The sequence below is a fragment of the Kogia breviceps genome, chromosome 2 (assembly GCF_026419965.1).
Source record: "Kogia breviceps isolate mKogBre1 chromosome 2, mKogBre1 haplotype 1, whole genome shotgun sequence".
In the NCBI taxonomy this organism is placed as follows: domain Eukaryota; kingdom Metazoa; phylum Chordata; class Mammalia; order Artiodactyla; family Physeteridae; genus Kogia; species Kogia breviceps.
In genome coordinates, this window is record NC_081311.1 from 157,910,345 (window position 1) to 157,932,028 (window position 21,684).

Below are 21,684 nucleotides of genomic sequence, written 5' to 3' on the forward strand. Positions count from 1 at the left end.
TTTGGAGTAAAAATACTCCAAAGTAAAGGCCAGAGAGTAAATATTTTAGGCTTGCAGACCACACAGTCTCTGTCACAACTAAACTCTGCCACTAAAGCATGAAAGTAGCCATAGACAATATGTAACAAATGAGCATGCCTATGTTCAAATAAACTATATTTGAAAAAACAGGCAGCTAAAATTTGGCCCAAAGGCTATAGTTTGCTGAGCCCTGGTGTACATAAATAAATCAAAGGTAGCAAAAGTTTGTTGTCAGTTTTATAAAATTTGCCTGATCTTGAAAAGACATTTTCCTGTTTCTAAATGCCATTTTTGAATGATTATCTTTTTTTTCTATTTATAAGATAAAGCTGTTGTTACCTTACATTTCCTCCAAGTGATGAAAGTGGTAAAGATTTGTTTCTACTTGCTACCTAATCGTACAATAGTTTGCATTCTATGACTTCAAAATGAAACTTCCCTTCTCTTGACAGATAAACATTACATGTGAAGATTGGTGAAAGGGAACATTGATTTCTGAAGTAGCCTGGAGAGGAAAAGCACTGCTCAATATCAAGTGGACAAACACTTGGTGTTTTCCAAAGATGCTGATGAAGTAGTCTTTGCTACTGCTTTCCTTCACTCAGTCAAAGCTCTTTGTAACATGGGCTGCATGAAATCAAAGCAAACTTTCCCATTTCCCACCACACTCGAGAGTGAGAAGAGGCATGAGAGTGAAGAAAACTTTATGCCTGAAGAGAGATTTCTACTCAGGATGCCTTCTCTAGTTAACATCAAAGAGGAAGTGAAGGAACACCTCGGGCCTGAAATTGTGGTCTTTGAATTTGCACACCGCCTGTCCCAGGAAATCTTGAGTGATGCCTTGCAGCAGTGGGCTGGCAACCACCTCAAGTACTATGACATCCCATATATTGAGAGTGAGGGGCCTTGACGCTGTGTGTAGGATGATGACACTTTCTCAAACTGTGGATAAAGTTGGTGCTAGTTTAAATACATGAAACAACAGCAAAAACTGGTGTGAATAAATACAATTAACTCCATCTGGGTGTAAAGAAAAATATTTCGATAGCCATCAAGAGTCTAAGAATACCTAAAAATGAAGTGTTTTAAGCAGTTCTATATTAACAGCAATTTCTATCTGCTTGGTCTTGGATTTTAGTCATTAAAGGGTTAAATGTAAGTCCTCTGGTGCCACAGTAATCAGCTGTGTCACACCACTTCCAGAGGCAACAATGCCATCACCAAATAAGAATTTTTAAAGTTCTTTAAAATTAAAAAAAAGTATTTAATAATTTAAATTTATTTAAAACCCGTGTTTTCAAAATGGTCATTTTAATGGCATTCCTTTAAAATAACTATTTGTCAGTTTATACAAAAAAAAAAAAAAAAAAAAGAAATGAAAAGGATTTTCTTGAAATGCCTGGGCAAAGGAATTGCCTGGGCACTCAAGCCATAGCTGTTAACAGTGGGTCTTGTTTGCCAAAATCTTTTGAGTCAAGGATCCCTCCTTCTTAACACAAATGACCAAGCATTAGAAAGCAACCCATGTGGAGAAGGTCCACCGTGAACCATGTCCTTAATAAGATATTTACTTTTGTAGATGAAAATCATAACTATCACCTTGAACCTCAGGGCCCTAACTAATCATACCTGTTACTGGATGACTCAGACTTCGCATATAAGCATCTTAACAATATACAATTTACAGAAGTCATGACAATGTTTATTGCATTGAATTAGGTAGCCCAGTGATATTACTATACAAGAAAACAAGCAGGGGTAACTTTTATAAACAGCAATCCAGAAAACTGTAAAGTAACAAAAGCCCTAGTTGGCAAGGTGGAAAGAAGAACCTGGTCTCAGTGCTGCGTGTATGTTAAGCTTTACTGTCTCACAGATGCAAGGGGCTGGTACATGGGCAGTCACCATTTAGATTACTATGGGACCAGATTATGCATGAGAATTTAGTTATTACAAAAGATCAAATGCTCTTCCAAAGGGAATACTCATGTATATTTTTAGTGGTAACAAAGCCCATGGGGCATTTACAACCATATACTATACTATTTTCATAAATTTGGCTACTTTTTTGGGAAGACTTTTTTTTTTTTTTTTTAATTAAGTACTGTTTAAGATCAATGGTAACAGAAAATTCAGGAAAGGGGGAAGATACTAGAAGATGTAACTTGCAAGAAAATTGAGACTGAGTCTTTAGAAGTATGTTTTCATCAAGATTTGCCACATTGAGGTTAACTGGAATAGGAGTTATTTAAGCCCGTGCAATTAGATCCTTTTATTAAGATACAAGAGACCCTTGTCATTGAAATCTAAAGAAAGGCAGAAAAAGGCTTGTGACCTCTAATGACATAAATGTGTATGACCTTATAAGCAGGCACAATTGCTACCTCTGATTTTAGCAGTTATACTCTGAAACCCACAATCAAATAGACTGAATTCTCCAAGGTAAATGGGCAAAGAAAATTCTTTTGAAGTGAGTGGTGTGCCATTTTTCAGTTGCCTTTGGATAACTGGTCATTTAACTTTCATCTAATCCCAGGGTTTGTACTGTCCTGTTGTACTTAATAATCTAGCAACTTTACAAAATAGAAAAACCACCACCCCTGTTTATACAAGGATCTGAAGTTGCAAGGCTAAGAACAGAAAGTTTCCAAGAAGTGCAAAACATATTTCCAGCTCATGAAGAAAAATTTAGGTTTATGAGTGCTTATACTAATGACTCAGACAAAAGCCTAGATGTTGCCGTTTTTCATTCATTTTATATTTTACATCAGATACTTTTGCTGCAAGGTCACTGCTGTTTAAAAGATATAATTAAGTATATAATACATATTATGGTGAGAACACAAAGCCATATAAAAGCAGCGCATCACACTAAATTTTTCAGCATACATAAGGACATAGACTAGTAGGCTTTGATTATATCTAAATATTTTGATCTCAGGTTCCTCCTTTGCCCTGGGCCTCTATTTCCTAGGGGTGTAATACAGGCAGGCCTGCCAGACCCGTATCTAGCTGGAAGTCTAATCTCTGTTGCCACCATCTCTGATACTATGGCAATAGGGTTTTGTCATTGAGCACTACCCCCTTGCCCCTGACTCACTTTAACAGTATAGTATCTTGTGACATACAGAGACTTACGGAGATGCATGGTGTATATGTCAAACCATGGACACGGAACAACAAAGGCTTGCATAATCAGTGAGTTAGTGGATAAACCAAGTTGGGGGCAGGCAGGAAAGAGCTGGATCAACAAATGTACTGTGTATGATTGTTATCAAGATATAGTTTGGCCTAGATGACAAGATAAATGAGAACATCTTTGATAGGATAATTCAACTTCTTACATACCTTCATCTTTAAATACTGGATTTACTTCATTTTGAAGGTCTTTCATGAACAAAGAGTAGAAGGGCTGCTTGAGAAGGAAAGAGACATATAAAACAGAAGACTGAAAGAATTATTAGCTACTGGAATGGGAAACATTTGTTCCAACTTAGATCACAAACACAGAAGAAATAAGAATAGTGGCCAAATTATAAGGGAAAAAAAAAATACGGAAAAGAGGGCCCAAGAAACAACACTCACGTCAGGCTCCAAAAACAAGTTTCCAATGTTTTCATCTGAGGGGAAGGACACAGTAGCCAAGTTCCGTTCCGTTGTTTACCACACTCACATGTGCCCAACCACTGAATCTTCTCCATCAAGAACATCCAGTAGAGGGGCAGATGAGTGCCACCAGCATGACGAAGAACCTGCAGGGGGCAACTCTGGAAGCAGCAGATTAGCAGAGAGAAATGTGCCGATTCCTCATTTAAGAAAACTCACATAACCCCACACATGTGCTTCACTGCTCCCTTCCCAGTTCAGTGTCTTCTGAGTGCTAGTTATTACCTTTCAGTCACAGGCCTTTGACCTGACAATTCTCCACTTTCCATTGCCTTATCAGTTCTTTGCAAACTACCTATGGTTATTAGCACTTAAAGCACAATTTTGAAGGGGATTAAAAAATTATCTTATTCCCAAAGGAATCATTTGTGTCAAACTGCCTTATAAGAGACATGCTGAACGAATGAAGAAGCATGACACTCATATATCCTACTCAGTGTCACTGGCATTTTATGAGATGGGGGAACTATACTTTTGTAATTATATAGTTTGAGAAATCAAAAGTTAGAGACAACTTATAAATAATGTCAAGGCACAGTAATTTAAAAACAAAGTTCTAACAAATAAATTGTTTGCTTAATCATAATGCCCCCATCCTGTATTTGTGTGACCAAACTGGATGTGTCTTCCTTGGAGCAGTGAGCACAGGCTCAGATGTATTCCCTACATCTTACTTGGCAAAACTCAACTTTTGTTAGCAAATTCTCTTCACTGTAAGACTTAGCTATGAAATGGTATATATTTTCCCAAATATTTTTGTGAAAACATTTTTCCTAACTATTCAATAAAAGTCTAGTTGCAATTAACCAGTTACGAGTCCTTATTTAATTGAAGCAAGCAAATGCTTTTCACCATTGTGTGATTTCAAATTTTTTAACATAAAGGACTTAACATTTTCTGCATTTCTAGCAAATACAAAGAAAAGTCCATTTACACAAGTATTTTCTTAGATCATTCACATCCACATTTAGAAGCTTTAAGAATATAAATGTAAACATGTTCATTATCATGGCATCTTTTTTCCAAATATGTTGCTAATTTGGGGGGGAAGAAAAATGCTTCATGTTAAGTATATCGAGAACAGAAAATTTAAAGCAATTCCTTCTGGACTGCAATTTCCTCATCTATGAGAAGGGTGCAGGATATAATCTTTGATGTCTTTTTCAGTTCTGCCTGCTTTTCATTCTTTCACAAAACTAAAGTTCTCTTAGTTTCTGAGGGGTTTGGAATGAAGGAAAAAATTGTACCAAGCTATAAAGTAAATCATAAGCTGATCTTTAATTTAAAAATGATTCTTACCTAGACATTAATGTTCCAAGTCTGGAACATCCACAGTTGTGTACCTTAAAAAAAACTTATTTTGTCAACAGTACCAATTACTGAAGGTACTTCTGTTTTGAACAAAAGTCCTCTTGTTTTCAAGTTCTTTCTCCTGATTTGAACTGTGGAAGAACAAATTACTGTTATCACACAAAAGTCTGATATAAATTGCAGAAGGCAGAGTGTCTCTATCTTAGAGTTTTCTAATGCCTCATTCTGCCAGATTAGCAAATACTCTAAACAACAAGAAATAATGCTTTTTTTCCCCATAGGAAGAGATTCTGGTTAACTTCAGAAAAAGCCAAGGCTGGGTCAATAATACTGGAAAGACAACCTCATAAGAACCTTTTCTCTTTGCCTGAGATTTCTATCATTATAAAAGGAACACTTCGGCTACAGAAACTCATAATTATTTTAAAATAGATTTATATATGGAGAAAATTCTATGAAGTGTTAACACAGTATTAAAAACCAATACCCTAAGCCAAAACATAAAGTTCCCATTTCAATTAGATATACTAACTCAAGAATCTCTAAAGACCTTCAAATTTTCCCATCTTTTAAAATAGGGCTGGCAAAATTTTTCTGAAAAGGACCAGACAGTAAATATTTTAGGCTTTGCAGGCCTTACAATCTCTACTGCAATTACTCAAAGCAGCCACAGATATGTCAACAGATGAGTAAAGCCACGTTCCAATAAAGTTTTATTTATGGACAATGATATTTGAATTTCATGTAATTTTCACATGCCATGCAATATTGGTCTTTGATTTCTTTCTCCAACCATTTAAAAATGCAGATACCATTCTTAACTGAGGGATATATGAAAAAAGGCAGCAGGTTGGCTTTGGCCCATGTGCCATAGTTTGCCAACTCTACTGCAAAATAATACTTTAAAAAGCCAGTCTCTTCAAAATTTCAAATCATTACTTCCCAGAGATTTGAAGTGATTATTCAAAGCTTCATCAGTAACTTCTTTTAGATCAGCTGGTTTCCACTTCGGACTCTGGTCTTTATCTATTAAAACTGTCAAGTAAAGACATAAGAAACGTTAGTATTCTCTTTGGTATTACCAGATTTTAATTACTGAATTGACACAAACTACCTTGGACTAGGCATATTTTTCTATAGCACATCTTTTTCTGCAAAGTTGAAATTTTTGTATGTGTTCCTTTTTCTTTTTCCCCTTAAATTATTAAGCCCTCACAGAATTGGATGATGACTTCACCTGCTAAGCCGGATATCTCTAGCTTGAATACAGTCTGCTGAACTAATCCAGTGGTTTAAGCCTTAGAACTCTTGTTTTTTTTCTTTTTCTAATAGTATCATAAATGAAATCTTTCTTTAGCTCTTTATAAAAGAGCTAAAACCAGAGTTGGTGTGGTTTAAAGGGAAGGCAGGAGAAGGGGGAGGGCCCAGATCTGTCTGCTAACCTCCTCCACATTGAACTGAGAGGAAAATTACTTGGGGTACAGGGAAAGGGACTTTATGCATAATTAAATGTGGATACAACTGTTTTGCTGAATCTTCTAGCTCACACTAAATTAAAATACCAGACCACCTTCAGGTTATCATGAGAAGCTCTGCTTCTCTTATTTCAGTGTAGTCATCACTTGGTGTAGCCACATAGTATCCCCACAGGATTTTAAGTATGAGGCAATCAATCCATAACCTCCTTTAAAAAGGGAGGAGAATGTCAATTTCCTGGTTGTGATAGTATACTACAGTTATACAAATTTTACCATTTGGGAAACTGGGTGGAGGGTATGCAGAATCTCTCCATATTATTTTTTACACTGCATTTGAATCTACAATTATCTCAAAAAATTAAAAACAAAAAAGAAAGAGAATGGAGCTGTAGCTAGTCTGGTTGTGGTAAGGGATTTCAGCCATGCTTAAAATGTGCGCAATTCATGTGGGGAATTAAAGTATTTAAACATACAAAGTCTACAGTGAACCTGAAAAAATGAGTTAATCACTAAAAGGAGAAATAGTTAAAGAAGCAATCTGGGAACCAAAGGCAGTAGGCTGCCTCAGGAGGTAGGTAGAAGGGGGCTTTATGCATAATTAAATGTGGATACTGGAGGTTTTCAAGGTTTGGCTGTCTAACTATAGGATTCCAGTGTCAGATCAGTGGTGATACTGAACACTGATGTTATGATCCCAGCCGGTTTGAAAGTTTTACATTCCCTGGACAGAGTAAATAAAAACAATCCTGGAGCATTCTTTCTACAAGAATCTCTTCCCTAAAAGCCCTCTGGGTCAGTGCTATCTACCTCCTTGACAGTCCACTGAAGGTCAAATGAAAAGAGAATATTAATCAAATTTGCATGTTATTTAATTTCAAACTAACAAAATTTTTATTCTAGCATAGATAAAACGAGTTCTTGCCCTGCAGACAACTCAGGTTTTTCAGGTTTCATGAGGCACCCACTCAAATTCCAGTTGGTAGCTCTCTAGCTCTTCTGAGATAATCCTTTAAAAAATTTTTTTCTGTAAATTCTTCTAAAGGAAGAAGTTTATTCTAGATGTTAAAAGTAAGAATTTTTTTACATCCATTCCCTTAATTTGATAGTTTATCTAATTTGGTAACATACTTTATAATTAGCAAATTGTAGCAAACATTTGGTTATGTAAGAACATCTTAACAGTTTTACCCAGAATAGATACTGCTTTCTGAATAAAGAGGTTATGCTGAAAGATGAGGTTACATACTTTCTCTTCATTAAAAAGTAGCTTGATAAGCACCTGGACTATGAATCAGAACTTTGATGCTGCTTGGTTTCAGCTCTTTTTCCTTAAAATAATTGACAGTATATCTAAAAAACAGTACCTTTCTTTTCTAAGTTTAAGAAGGGCTGCTATAACATATAATGAATGAATACTTTAGCAACATAATCCAAGTAGCACACAGGTCCTCCTAAAATCAGAGGTCTAAGCTCTGATCCGCATGCAGCAAGGATTTGCAGGGAATCAGTAGGATAAATCCATGTTTTCTATAAAACATATAGCCATTTCCTCTGACTCAACTCCACGTGTCCTCTAAAAGGATTTGTTTCTTTCTTATACTGTATCATGCCAGAAATGAAGAGAATTCTACCACAGTGACCAGTGTTTATCGAAGCTTACAGCTCAGAGAGCATAACCTTTTATTCAGATAAAATATATCTAGAGTATGTACTATATTAAAGTGATAAATAAAAACATAAGAAAATTAGATATGTAAAATACAAGCAGAGTGAAAGAACTCATTGTATACAACATAAATGACAGCTACTATTTATAGGCATATGGACTTATACATGAAAAGAAATGGTTGCATATTTGCTAGGAACAAAAAAAATCAACTACTTCACTTGCTTTTTCTTAATATTCTTACTTTGAAGATGATAAGCAAAAATAGAAATTAATAATAGTAGCAGATGTTACTAATTATGCCATAAGTTTTTTTCTCAATGTCAATGTTTAACTGCTAAGTTCAGGCAAAAAGGTGGATGGTAGGGTCCAACACAGCTGGGATTTTGCCAAAAGCCAGGACAAAAAAAGAGGGGACTTCAGGCCTTTCTCCAGGAGAATAAACGTACCCTGCAAAGGCTTAAGCAGCAGAATGAATTTACAAACACGCTGCACTTAGCAGAGGGAGTCCATGTGACTGTAGGAGCAGGATTACCTCTTATATATACATTAGGGAGCGGTTGCCACATTATTGGAATTTTTTAAACAATATTGGTTTCAAAGACTGGTCTTCCCTCATATGCCAGTTGTTAATATTTTTTAAAAAACTTTGCAATTTTATAAAAGTTTGATTTTCACTAATCAAACAACCATCATCATTTTTTTTAACAGTATCTGCTCAAAAATCCTATTTCCATAATAGCCAGGAAGGAAACAACTGTCACTTACCTGCCCTAACACCTTCATGAAAGTCATGGCCTCTCTGAAAGAAAATCAAGATTAAATGTGGAATTTCTGGGCATCTTCATTCCTGATCATCTCCTCTCTTCCAGACACTTTAGCCCCCCCTCCGTGGCCACACCCTGAGCCACGACATTCAGAGACTGGACCACCTCTGAGAACCCACTCTGATCACCTCCTCCTATTCTTATTTGCTCAAATATCTCCACTGCTACAAATCCCTGATTTAACTGAGCTCCGCTGATCTACACGACTTTCTCACCATTTGTTCCGGCTTCACTCTGCTCTTCATCCAGGCCAGTTTCCCCAGTTCATTAATGCTGTCATTTTTTTTTTTCTTGAAAATGCCCTTATCTCCCTCAAGCCTCCCCCCCACCCCCTGCCGCCCTTTATTCTATCTTGGCAAAATCTCAGCACCAGCTGAACCCTACTATTTACCTCTGCCTGTGTTCGAGCAGCTAAAATCTTAATGCAGAAAAATACAACTGTGACTGGCTTCATTTAAAATTCATGATCACAAATCTCAAACAGGCATGGAAAACTGCCTCACAATCCATGTTCTCTTCCCCACTGCAAGATAATGACTTCAGCTGTTTTCTGTCCCCTCAACCTCTTCCCCTAGCAAGTTCTACTCTTTACACTATATTCTCAGCTAATGAGTTAACTAACCTTCTACCTTATTTTAAAAAAAGAAAAAAAGACGCCCTAAGACAGAACATTCTCTTCTTCCCACTAAAACATCTGCAGCCAAACTACAGCCTACAGCAATCTGCACGTGCCTTCCCTCTCCCGTCTAAGGAGGAAGGGACCCACCCCTGCCAAAGGCCAATCCTCCCCTGCCTTCCCATTCATATGCCCTCTTCTCAAGGACTAAGCCTGAGAAGGTCACCTGTCTCTCTTTTCCTGCCATCATCAATGTAGGCAGTATAACTGAGTGGTCGAGTGCATGCAGTTCAAATGTCCTGGGCTAGTAATTTCTCTTAACTCCCAGTTTCCTTATATGAAATGGTAATATCAACACATCCATCCTAAGATTATCTTAATCGACATTCCAGCACAGTGTCTGACACATAGTAAGTGTTCAGTAAATGTTAACTATCATTAGTATCATCAACATAATCCTTTTTCCCTATTGGCTCATTCCCAATCATTTACAAACATGTTCTAGTATCTTCCAAAGGAAATCTCACTTGATTCCACAGCTTCTACCCTATTTCTGTTTCAAGAAGAAAGGGTTGTGAACACAGTCTTCAATTCTTCACATCCCATTTACTCACTTCCCCTCCAGCTTACCACACTGCAACTTCTGCCTCAACACACCCCTGAGATGGCTTGCCAAAATCATCTGTAACTTCAGTATTGCCAAACTCAAAGCATGCCTTTATCCTCGTCTACTAGAGGCTTTGGCAGTGTTCCCTCCTTGAAACACTCCTCTCCTGCTTTCATGACACCATGCTCTCCTGGTTCTCCCACCTCTGTCCATTTTCTCTTCCACTGCTCATTTTCCTTCTACATGATCTTATCCACTCTAAACTCAACATATCAGTGCCTGAGTGATCAATTCTGTTAAAAATAAGATCCTGTCCCTCCTCTGCTCAAAAAACATCCAGTGCCTTCCCATTTTACTCAGAACAAAAGCCAAAGTCTTACAAAGACCGCCATGGCCATGTATGCTCTGCACAGCCCTTCCCTACGCTGTCTGCTCTGACCTCCTTTCTCTCTCACTCACCAACCACCCCTGCCCCACTCCATCAGCAAGGCCCCCCTGCAGTTCCTAGAACAGGAAGGCCACCCCTCACCTCAGAGGTCTGGACGTCAGGTGCCCTCCAGATAGGTGCATGGCTCGCTCCCACACTTCTTTCAGGTTTTCACTCAAAGAACATCATCTCAGTGAGGTCTTCTCTGGTCTTCCTATATACAAGTTCAACTCCTATCCCCCTGTATTCCATACCCTCCTTCCCGATTTACTTTTGCTCCTTAGCACCTGTAATAATATACTACATATTTTACAAATTTATCTGTTTATAGTCTATCTCCCCCACTATAAAGTAAGTTCCAGGAGAGCAGGGATGTCTTTGTTTTGTTTACCTATATATTAGTGCCTAGCACATGGTAAGCACTCTTATTTGTTAAGTAAATAAATCTCCAAAGTGTTCTTTTTTTAAATTGGCGTTAATGCCTCTCAGACTTAAATCTCTAACCCACACCTCTAAGCTCCAACTCCTAAATGTGTTCTTTCCTTCATATCCATCAAGGCCTATCAATTCTATCTCCTACGTTTGTCTTAAATCCATTTAACTTCTCTCCACTGCCACTCTAGTCTAAGCCACTACTATTCTGCACCTGGATTACTGCAGTAAACTCATATCTGATCTCTACATCCACTCTGAATCCCCTCCCCAACCCCATCGTCATTCAGTAGCAATAATTACCCTCCTAAAACCAAATCACCCCCTGCCGAAACCACAAGGCTTTCCAGTATTCTCATTTCTCACCCTTCAGGTCACTAATGAGCTGACATCTCAAAGATGTCTTCCTGGACCTACTTATTTAAAGGTTTCCCTTTGGGCTTCCCTGGTGGCGCAGTGGTTGAGAATCCGCCTGCCGATACAGGAGACACGGGTTCGTGCCCTGGTCCGGGAGGATCCCACATGCCGTGGAGCGGCTGAGCCCATGAGCCATGGCCGCTGGGCCTGAAGGTTTCCCTTTGCTTCCCCCATTCCCTCTTGTCCTCACATTATTCTATCACCAACCCTGTAGGTTTCCTCTAGAGCACTTACCACAATTTGTAATTATTTTACTTATTTTGTTTACTTGTTCTTTATAGTCTCAGGAGGCTATAAATCCCATGAGAACAAGGACATACAACAGCATAATACTTAGCACAGTGCTTGGCACATAGCTAAACATATTTGCTGAGAGAGTGAAGGAAGGAGGGACTCAATCAATCCAGGCAGTACACTAAATGTACAGTGAAAAACAGGGACTGGGTGAGGTGTACCGGGTAGGGGTCAGGAGCATGACCATCTGGTTTCACACACCATGTCTCTGCCACTTAACAGCTGCACCACCTTAGGCAGGTTACTTTACTTTTCTATGCCACTGTCTCCTCATCTGTAAAGTGGAAACAATAATAGTACCTGCCTTCTACAGATAGTGTAATATTTAACTGAGAGAATGCAGGTAAAGTGCCTAGCACAGTACCTCAGCTGCCATTTACATCCTATGGACTGACCTCAATATATGACTAATAGAGCTTAATTTATGGTTGGATGAACTATTTTGAATATCTTCACCATTTCAGGATATCGAAGACCATTAGGTATGTCTGCTTTCTAGTTATTAAACACAATATTTCCTTTAGGCCATGAGTGTATTAATCTAAGGGTCCTCTACACATAACACAAGAGATAATTCTGCTTTAAAGGAGTTTATCTGGGGACTCCCCTGGTGGTCCACTGGATAAGACTCCACGCTCCCAATGCAGGGGGCCTGTGTTTGATCCCTGGTGAGGGAACTAGATCCCACATGTGTGCTGCAGCTGAAGAGTTTGCATGCCGCAATTGAGAGTCCACATGCTGCAACTAATAAGTCCGCATGCAGCAACTAAAAGATCCCACATGCTGCAACGAAGATCCTGTGTGCCGTAACAAATACCTGGCACAGCCTGGTATTTTTTTTTTTTTAGAGTTTATCTGGAAGAATAAACCACTATGACTGAAATATTTCATGAAATCAATAATATTCTATGTGATTATTGCCTATTTTAAGTGTATCTATAATGGTATTTTCAATGCTAATCTATTAATTAAAACATATAATAGACTAATAACTTCCCTTTGTGCATTCACATTTAGAGAATTTATGCTTCTTGCCTAAGGTCAGAGACTATGCCTGAAAAATGGTTAAAATTTCTATTCTGAATTTCACATGAGGTCAGGGTCCTTCGTACAATTACATGCAAAGGTAACTGCTGTTTCACAAAGGCTTATTAACAATCTGTGAGCAATATTCCCATGTGGCTTAAGCTAACTGGCCTGTTGCATTTTCATAGAGTAGATTTATAGACAGTTTCAATTTTCTTGTTTATAAATTTTCTATATTTTACATGTTCTACAATGAACATATATGACTTTCATAACTAGAAAATGACAATACTTTAAAGAAAAATTCTTACCATACAAGCTTGACTCAGCCGATATTCCATAGTTAATACTTCCTGCAAGGTCTTGGAAGACCCCTCCATGAGTTGCCTTAGTGTGATCTTTAAGGATGTTGGAGACATTTTATTAATTACCTATTAGAGAAAAAATTTACTAGTTTTAGCCCAATAGTTCCTTTACTGCTTATAATAAACCAGCTGAGTTTTGATATAAATCATATTAAAATTTGCTCCTTAACAATACTTTCATACAACAAAGTCTCATAAAAATAAGATTATACCTTAGCCTAATCCTGCCAAAGCACCAAACAAAAACTTCTAATCCAGTACAACAAAACAGATCATTCTACAAGTGGAATAAATTCTATACCCATAACTGAAATAATAAAGTACATCTACATTTTGTAGCCTGCCTGACATAAATTATCATCTCAACTATGTAATAAGCAAATAGTGATTATGCCTAAATAAAACTAATACACATCTCACAAAGCACTAATGTATCAGAGGACAGACATTTCACTTTACAATATAAAGAAAGTGAAGGAGTAGAAATACAGTAGCTCCTCCTTCCCACATTGTGACTCTAGAGAAGTGTCTTAACTAAACTATAGTCTTCACCTAAAAATAAATCCACTTACCTTGGAAGTAAAGAGAGAAACAATAATTCGAGGTATTGTGACGTGGTCTTCTCTAGTACTTAAATATTTGATAAAATAAGAAATATAGGCCTGACTCCTTGGCTACAATGCTATGCCACTTCCTTCTGAATTTAAAGATGCTATTACTGATATTCCAATACATGTGTATGGCTGTGAATACAACAGCTGCTGCAGGACGTCCCATTACATGTGTATAAATCTGAGGCTTGCCCTTTCCTTTATAGTTGCAATATATAGTTTTCAGGCATGTTGCTGAGCGACTGTCTCAAAGGTATGACTTTCACTTTTTGAGTTCAAAGAACTCCCCACATCAAGATTCCAGGTTCTTTGTATCATCCTCAAGTCTGGCAACAGATTCAGAGAACAGACTGAGTGGGCAGGGCAATATCTCACCAAGCAGTTGCCAGAGCTTAAATAGATGACTACTGTACAGGAAAAGTTGAGGGAAGATTAGTACCCTACCTACAGCCACAATGCTGAAGAGAAGAGGAGAAGGAGAGGAAACAATTAAGTCTTTTATGAATCTAGTTCATATTCGCAGGAACTCACTCTTCTGCCCTCAGTGCTGTATGGACATGATCCCATTCAATGTCCTGATAGCGATCCTACTCCATGTTCTCACCTTTCTGGTTGCAGGCCACAAGGATGATGGCACCCCTGCGCAGTCTGAATACTGTGCTGGGGGCCCATCCTTTCCATAGGCAAGTCGGTAATGGGTCCATTTTATTGCCCAACCCAGTAGTTTTCTCTGGTCAGAGCAATGCTCATGTTATCACAATGAAGACCTAGAAGAACTTCATTCACAATGCTAAAAGGTGTACCTAAGGGAGGGACACAGCTACCTTCTATCTTTTCTAGTCTGCAAAAACAATGAAGCTACAATTCCCTTTCCAACAGGGCTGCAGTGTGCAAGCTCACAATTATGTACCTCACTCAGTACTATTGTTATGATTAACTGCCTGTGTCCTCAATTCTTAGTTTGGTACTTTATGTGCCATCTAGACACAAAACTCTGTCTCTCGCTATACTTCCTCACCTGGCTACCAATTCATTTCATAAGAAAGGCCACTTAAGGTCCCCAGTTGTCTGTGCTTGTGCCGTATACACAAACTAGAAAAAAAAATGGGAAGAAAATTTCATTAAAAAAGCTCCATCGGGGCTTCCCTGGTGGCGCAGTGGTTGAGAGTCCGCTGGCCGATGCAGGGGACACGGGTTCGTGCCCTGGTCCGGGAAGATCCCACATGCCGCGGAGCAGCTGGGCCCGTGAGCCATGGCCGCTGAGCCTGCACATCCGGAGCCTGTGCTCCGCAGCGGGAGAGGCCACAACAGTGAGAGGCCCGCGTACCGCAAAAATAAATAAATAAATAAAATAATAAATAAAAGTGATAGAGGGCTTCCCTGGTGGCGCAGTGGTTGAGAGTCTGCCTGCCGATGCAGGGGCCGTGGGTTCGTGCCCCGGTCCGGGAAGATCCCACATGCTGTGGAGAGACTAGGCCTGTGAGCCATGGCCACTGAGCCTGCGTGTCTGGAGCCTGTGCTCCGCAATGGGAGAGGCCACAACAGTGAGAGACCCGTGTACCGCAAAAAAAAAGCTCCATTGGTTGAGACATTTCATGAAAATAAAAAATGTTTTCATAAGACAGATATAACAGAAGAAGAAACTAGTCTCCAACCACTCAATATGCTGGCACTTCAGCACAGAAGCTAAGGGTTTGGACTCTAGAGTGAGACAGCTCTGAGGTGAAATCTCAGCTCCACTACCTCCTACATGATTGACCTTAAGTTTTCTCATTTGTGAAATGAAGATAATAAATATTACCCACCTCATAAATGGCATGGCAATACAGGATTGTGCAATGTGTCAGAAAGCAAGCAAATCAGGGAAGGGAAGGAACATTTATTGAGCACATTTTCCTTAGCTCTCAGGCAAGTATGTTCACACATATGCACATTTTACAAATGAGTAAACCAGACTCATCAATTTGTCCAAGGTCACACAGAACAGAAATCCAAATCTAAGCCAGCCAACTCCAAAGCCTACCTCCTCATACTATATGAGGCTATAAAAGTAGTCAAGAAGGTCAAAGGCTGGAGAAACGTCAAAAAGAACAAAGATAGAGGAGAGGACATTGTGTCAGGTGAAGAAGTGAATAAAAACTTGTTTGTGGGGACTTCCCTGGTGGCGCAGTGGTTAAGAATCTTCCTGCCAATGCAGGGGACATGGGTTCGAGCCCTGGTCCAGAAAGATCCCACATGCTATGGAGCAACTAAGCCCGTGTGCACCACAACTGCTGAGCCTGCACTCTAGAGCCTGCGAGCCACAACTACTGAAGCCCATGTGCCTAGAGCCTGTGCTCCGCAACAAGAGAAGCCACTGCAACAAAGAGGAGCCCCCACTCTCAGCAACTAGAGAAAGCCCGTGCAGCAGTGAAGACACAATGCAGCCAAAAATAAATAAATAAAAAATAAATTTATTAATTAAAAAAAAACTTGTTTGTGTAATTTCAATGGCAAAGAGGAAGACAAAGTCAAGAGAGTAGCTTGAGGAAAAACAGAGTCAAGGGAAGGCTTTTTTGTAAGGGTAGGAAAGCTTTGAAAATGATAGAAGAAAATATGCCACTAACTCAAGAAGGTAAAATTGAAGATACTGAAAGAGGGAGATGGCTCATGCAATTAGTTCCTAGAGGAGGCAGAAAAGGATGAAGTATGACCACAGATGGGGATGTTTCCCTTGACAAGGAAGTGGGACATATTAGAGCAGCGGTCCCCAACCCTTTTGGCACCAGGGACTGGTTCCGTGGAAGACAATTTTTCCACGATGGGGTGGGGGGGATGTTCAGGCGGTAACGCCAGGGATGGGGGCGATGGGGGGCGGCAGATGAAGCTTCGCTGGCTCACCTGCCGCTCACCTCCTGCTGTGCGGCCCGGTTCCTAACAGGCCGAGGACTGGCACCGGTCTGCGGCCCGGGGCTTGGGGACCCCTGTGTTAGAGGAATCAAAGAAGGGACAATGGAAGAGCATTAAAGGAGCTAACATACCTTCATTCGTGATAAAGGGAACACAGACTGTTTTGGAAATTTTGATAATGATTAGGACTTGTATCTTTAGCTAAGCCAGAATGTGTATGGATACAACCCTGTGCCCACCCATACAACTAACTGAACGGACACATTTCTGCGTATTAGAGGAACACTGGTCAGTGTTCTAACCAATTTATCTGACCCTTTAAAGATTAGTTGTCTCCTGTATATCAAATAACGAACTTCTTTTTTCCTTTATTTTTATCAAATGATTCACATTCTCATCTCAATTCAACAATATTACTGAGCATTTATTATGCATTAGACACTTCAGGGGAGACACTAATCAACAGCACACAGTCCTTGCACTCAAAGCATTATGAGAACTATAATCACTGCCTTTGCGGTAAGAATCCTAGGAACCCTTCTTTTGGTTAAGTTTTATTTATTAAGTCCTAGGAAATGTACCACAAAAGGAAAACTCAGAATAATGCCTCTGACCCTCTCCTCAGGAGTCTACCAGAATACTCAATAATATACAGTCTGACATGAATTATCAAGAGAAAAACAGTATTCAACAAGCCTACTGATTACAATTAGAAAATTTCTACCAAGTAGGACTCAGAGTTGACTCAAGGGCTATAACAACCATTTCTCTGATTCACTAAGTGATCTTAGAAAATGATCTCTTGAATTCTTTCCTTTATAAAAACAGAATATCAGGCTTCCCTGGTGGCGCAGTGGTTGAGAGTCCGCCTGCCAATGCAGGGCACACGGGTTCGTGCCCCGTTCTGGGAAGATCCCACATGCCGCGGAGCGGCTGAGCCCATGAGCCATGGCCGCTGAGCCCGCGCGTCCGGAGCTTGTGCTCCGCAATGAAAAAGGCCACAACAGTGAGAGACCCGCGTACCACAAAAAAAAAAACAAAAAAAACCCCACGGATATCATGTATAACATTCTTTAAAGGTCTAGGCTCTGCCAGTTTTAATCTCAAAAGAAGGTACACTAACAGGAATTCAAGTAAATTTATATCATTTTACTTTTTAAAAATGCATTAAAAAATAGAGCTGATACTGACTTACATTACATACAGGATAAAGACAATGAACAGGAAATGAGAGCTTAAGAAGCTAATTAAAGGCAACAAATTAGCTTATTCTTCATCTAACTCAAAAGAATACATAAAGGTATAGGAAAAATATAAATGGGTGTAATTTTGCTCTCCTCTGAAAAATGGCTACAGCATATTTCCAATCTATTAATATATTATGAGATGAACTTTCTAATAATTCCATTAAAAAACCAAATTCACTACTTGTAAAAATCTTTCGTTGAACCGTTAAAAATGCCATCAAGATAAAAGTTTAAGTAAGCCACAGACAGTAAGCACTTAAGAAGTGTTCAATGTACATTACAGAGGTCACAGGAGAAGGATAAATCATTTGCTCATATTATATTACAGAAAATTATTTGATTTGAATAGCTGATACTTTAAAATACTTGCAAGGCACAAGAGAAATAAATCAGTGCAAAACAGGTCAAAACAAACTATTTGAAAGCATATAGAAAACATTTTGAGTAGAAACAATGTTTTCTATGAGGACAAATGACAGAAAATAAAAAACTAAGGAATACTGTAATTATAAACACTTTATACAGTTGGATTTTTTTTTTTTTTTTTTTTTTTTTTTGCAGTACGCGGGCTTCTCACTGCTGTGGCCTCTCCCGTCGCGGAGCACAGGCTCCGGACGCGCAGGCCCAGCAGCCACGGCTCACGGGCCCAGCCGCTCCGCGGCACGTGGGATCTTCCCGGACCGGGGCACGAACCCGCGTCCCCTGCATCGGCAGGCGTACTCTCAACCACTGCGCCACCAGGGAAGCCCTACAGTTGGATTTTTAACTTAAGAAAAATCTAAACACATTTTTACAAGGCCCTAAGAACATAAACATAGTTAAAACAACAGATCTCAAAACCCCCAAATAACAAACTCCTGTTGTACATTATAGTTGGTTAATGTAAAGAGTTTGTAATGAAATCTCTCATTTATGGATCATTATGGATCTGCCCCAAATCTTCAGGACACCTTCTCCACATTTTGAACAGAAAATTTCTGTTCAATAAATGTCACCATTAAGATAGAAAAAAGCCAAGTAACAGATAGGAGGAAGATATATGTAGTACATGTACTGGATAAAGGACTTAAATAGCAGAAGATAGAAATAATTCCTACAAATTAACAGTAATAATAAAGGATTTAATAGGCACTTCGCAAGGAAGGATACCACAGCCAATAAAGGTATGAATTGATGCTCAACCCCATTAGTCATCATGGATGCAAATTAAAACCACTATGCAATGCTATTTTACATACACCAGAATGACGAATATGAAAAAGACAAATAATATCAAGTGTTGGTGAGAATGTAGAGCAACTTAGTATCCAATGTAAATTGGTACAACCATATTGGAAAACTTTTTGACAGTAACTAAGATAAATGTACATGCTTTAAATTAAACAGAGGCCATCTAACTGAGGTGGCCCTTAATGCTTTAGTAACTGTAAGCAAACCAAAATCTAAGCCTGTAATGCCTCAAGGGTAAAAATCGAAACCTAAGGACAGCCAATCATAAATAGCCAATTAGCCTTTCCCAACTAAAGCAACTGCTTAAGCTACAGCCAATCAATATTTCCTTGCTTTGCTTCCACCTCCTCTGCATAAAAGGCTTCCCCTAAGCTCATATCAGTAGAGCTTTTCTTACCACTTCTGCTTTGGTGCTGCCTGATTTAGATCAATTTTTGCTCAAAAAAACTATCAAAATTCTTAATATGCTTTAGTGTATCTTTTAACAATATGTAATGACTTTGCAGTACTACTCCTGGGTATATACAGAAATGCATATCTTTGTTAACAAAAGACAGACAAAATTGTTCATAGCAGCATTATTTCTAACAGTAAAAACCTACAAACAACCCCAAATGTCCACGAACAGTAGAAATAAATAAATAAAATGTGATATATCACATAATGGAATAACTTAAAGCAATGAAAACAAACCACTGCTACATACAACATTGGTGAACCTCACAAATACAATGCTGAGCAAAAGACAGACAGAAAACTATATGATTTTACACATAACTCAAAAACAGGGCTTTCCTGGTGGCACAGTGGTTGAGAGTCCACCTGCCGATGCAGGGGACGCGGGTTCGTGCCCCGGTCCAGGAAGATCCCACATGTCGCAGAGTGGCTGGGCCCGTGAGCCATGGCCACTGAGCCTATGCTTCCGGAGCCTGTGCTCTGCAACGGGAGAGGCCACAGCAGTGAGAGGCCAGTGTACCGCAAAAAACAAAACAAAACAAAACAAACAACAAAATCTATGGTGTTAAAAATCACTATATGGTTAGCCTAGGGAGAGGTAGTGACTGGGATGGGACTCAATAAGACATATCGAGTGCCAAATTTATTCTGGGTGTTAGTTATGTTTATGTTGTAAAAATTTTTCAGCTATACATTATAACTTTCCTGTACTTCAAAAAAAATGAAGTCTTAAAATACATATGCACTCAGAAAAAATTCACTGAATTCAAGCTCTTTAGTTTAACATAAAGCTGCTCAGCAGCCTTATGGCTGCTCCAATCATCTTTTTGGCCATAGTTTCTGACACTCTACTCCTTGTTCCCAGCTCTGCATTCTCCTAACATTTGTCCTTTGAGTATGTGCTTTGTTCTGTCTGATATACCCTTTGCCACTTGACAACTCATTCCCATCTTTTACTCTCTGCTCAGAGGTCTCCTCTGTGAAGCCTTTAAGACTCCTTCCACCATTTTCTGGACACCCACAATAATTTGGGCAAGTCTCTAGCTTAGCAGCACTTACCGTATTTTGTTTATGTGTCTATTCCACTGGATTGTGAACTCCCTCTGAGAACAGGTACTGGATTTTCATTTTTCAAACTCAGTGGCAGCACAGCACCTTACCCATTCATTTATCATACCTACCATGTGAAATGCTCTGTGACAGGTGCCTGGAAATACAGGAGTAAGCAAGCTTCTCAGCAGCTTATAGTCTGCTATAGATGGCGCTCAATGAAGCAAAAAGACAGGAGTAGTAGAGAGAAAAGGACACATAATGGGGACAGGGACAAGCAGGTAGAGGTTTTTATGGACTAACACTGTCATTTCTATGGTGTTCAACACTGCCACTAAATATCTGAAGCTTTGTTGTGCTGTTTTAAGACTTAACAGGGAAATATTTCTTAGCATTTGTCCTTGGGATTGAATGAAATTAAGTAAAAGGTAGAATTTAAGCCATAGTAAATCACATCATTTGTTATTTTAAAACCAAGGGGCATAAGCCCCTGTTATATCCTGTCTGTTAAACAAGTCTTTGATTTTTTTTCACTAGTTTATATCAACTGTAGTTAAGAGTTATGTTTTGCTATGAATTGTGAATATTCTTCTAAATAATCATCTTATACATTACGTACTTATATCTATAAATCTTTTCCAGAAATGTTCAGATTGACCAAAAAACCAATAGAAACACAAAATACCTAAACGAGTTGGTCTACTTCACCGAATACTGCAGCTTCACAGACATATTTTTGTTTTTAAATATTTTTTCACCATTCTGGAGGGTCATATTATTTTAAAGAAATGGGCACTAATATTTCTTTCCTCTTATAAAAGGCTTAGAACCAGTCCAAGAAGAGTGCTTTTTGCAACCTTAAGATTTTTCCAGTAATTTCTTAAAAGCATTAACAATTTTTAAAAAACTGAAAAGACAGTATCTAAAGATGCAGGTACTCCTGTTTGATGATAACCTAAATGTTCATGATAGCACTTAAGGGTCACTAAGCTCCATCAGTGGACTGGAAACTGTTTTCTCTTCCTGTCTACATAAATTGATGCATTGT

At 38.9% G+C, this 21,684-nt stretch overlaps 2 protein-coding genes across 5 annotated transcripts in view; one reads left to right on the plus strand and one right to left on the minus strand.

The window, feature by feature from the left end:
- The first annotated feature begins 552 nt into the window (after nt 1-552).
- Nucleotides 553-4,493, plus strand: C2H2orf88 (chromosome 2 C2orf88 homolog). The gene has a single exon (XM_067026455.1). It carries the CDS (start codon nt 644-646, stop codon nt 929-931), a length of 288 nt encoding a protein of 95 aa, XP_066882556.1. The 5' UTR covers nt 553-643; the 3' UTR covers nt 932-4,493.
- A 1,201-nt stretch (nt 4,494-5,694) lies between these two features.
- Nucleotides 5,695-21,684, minus strand: part of HIBCH (3-hydroxyisobutyryl-CoA hydrolase) — a 91,159-nt gene continuing 75,169 nt past the window's right edge. For all 4 annotated transcript variants that reach the window (XM_059054675.2, XM_067026452.1, XM_067026454.1 and 1 more), the window contains 3 exons: nt 13,100-13,219; nt 8,911-8,944; nt 5,695-6,033 (listed from right to left, as the gene is read on the minus strand). In XM_059054675.2, coding sequence (XP_058910658.1) covers nt 5,918-6,033; nt 8,911-8,944; nt 13,100-13,219 — 270 coding nt within the window. In that variant the 3' untranslated portion in view covers nt 5,695-5,917. The remainder of the gene's footprint in view (nt 6,034-8,910; nt 8,945-13,099; nt 13,220-21,684) is intronic.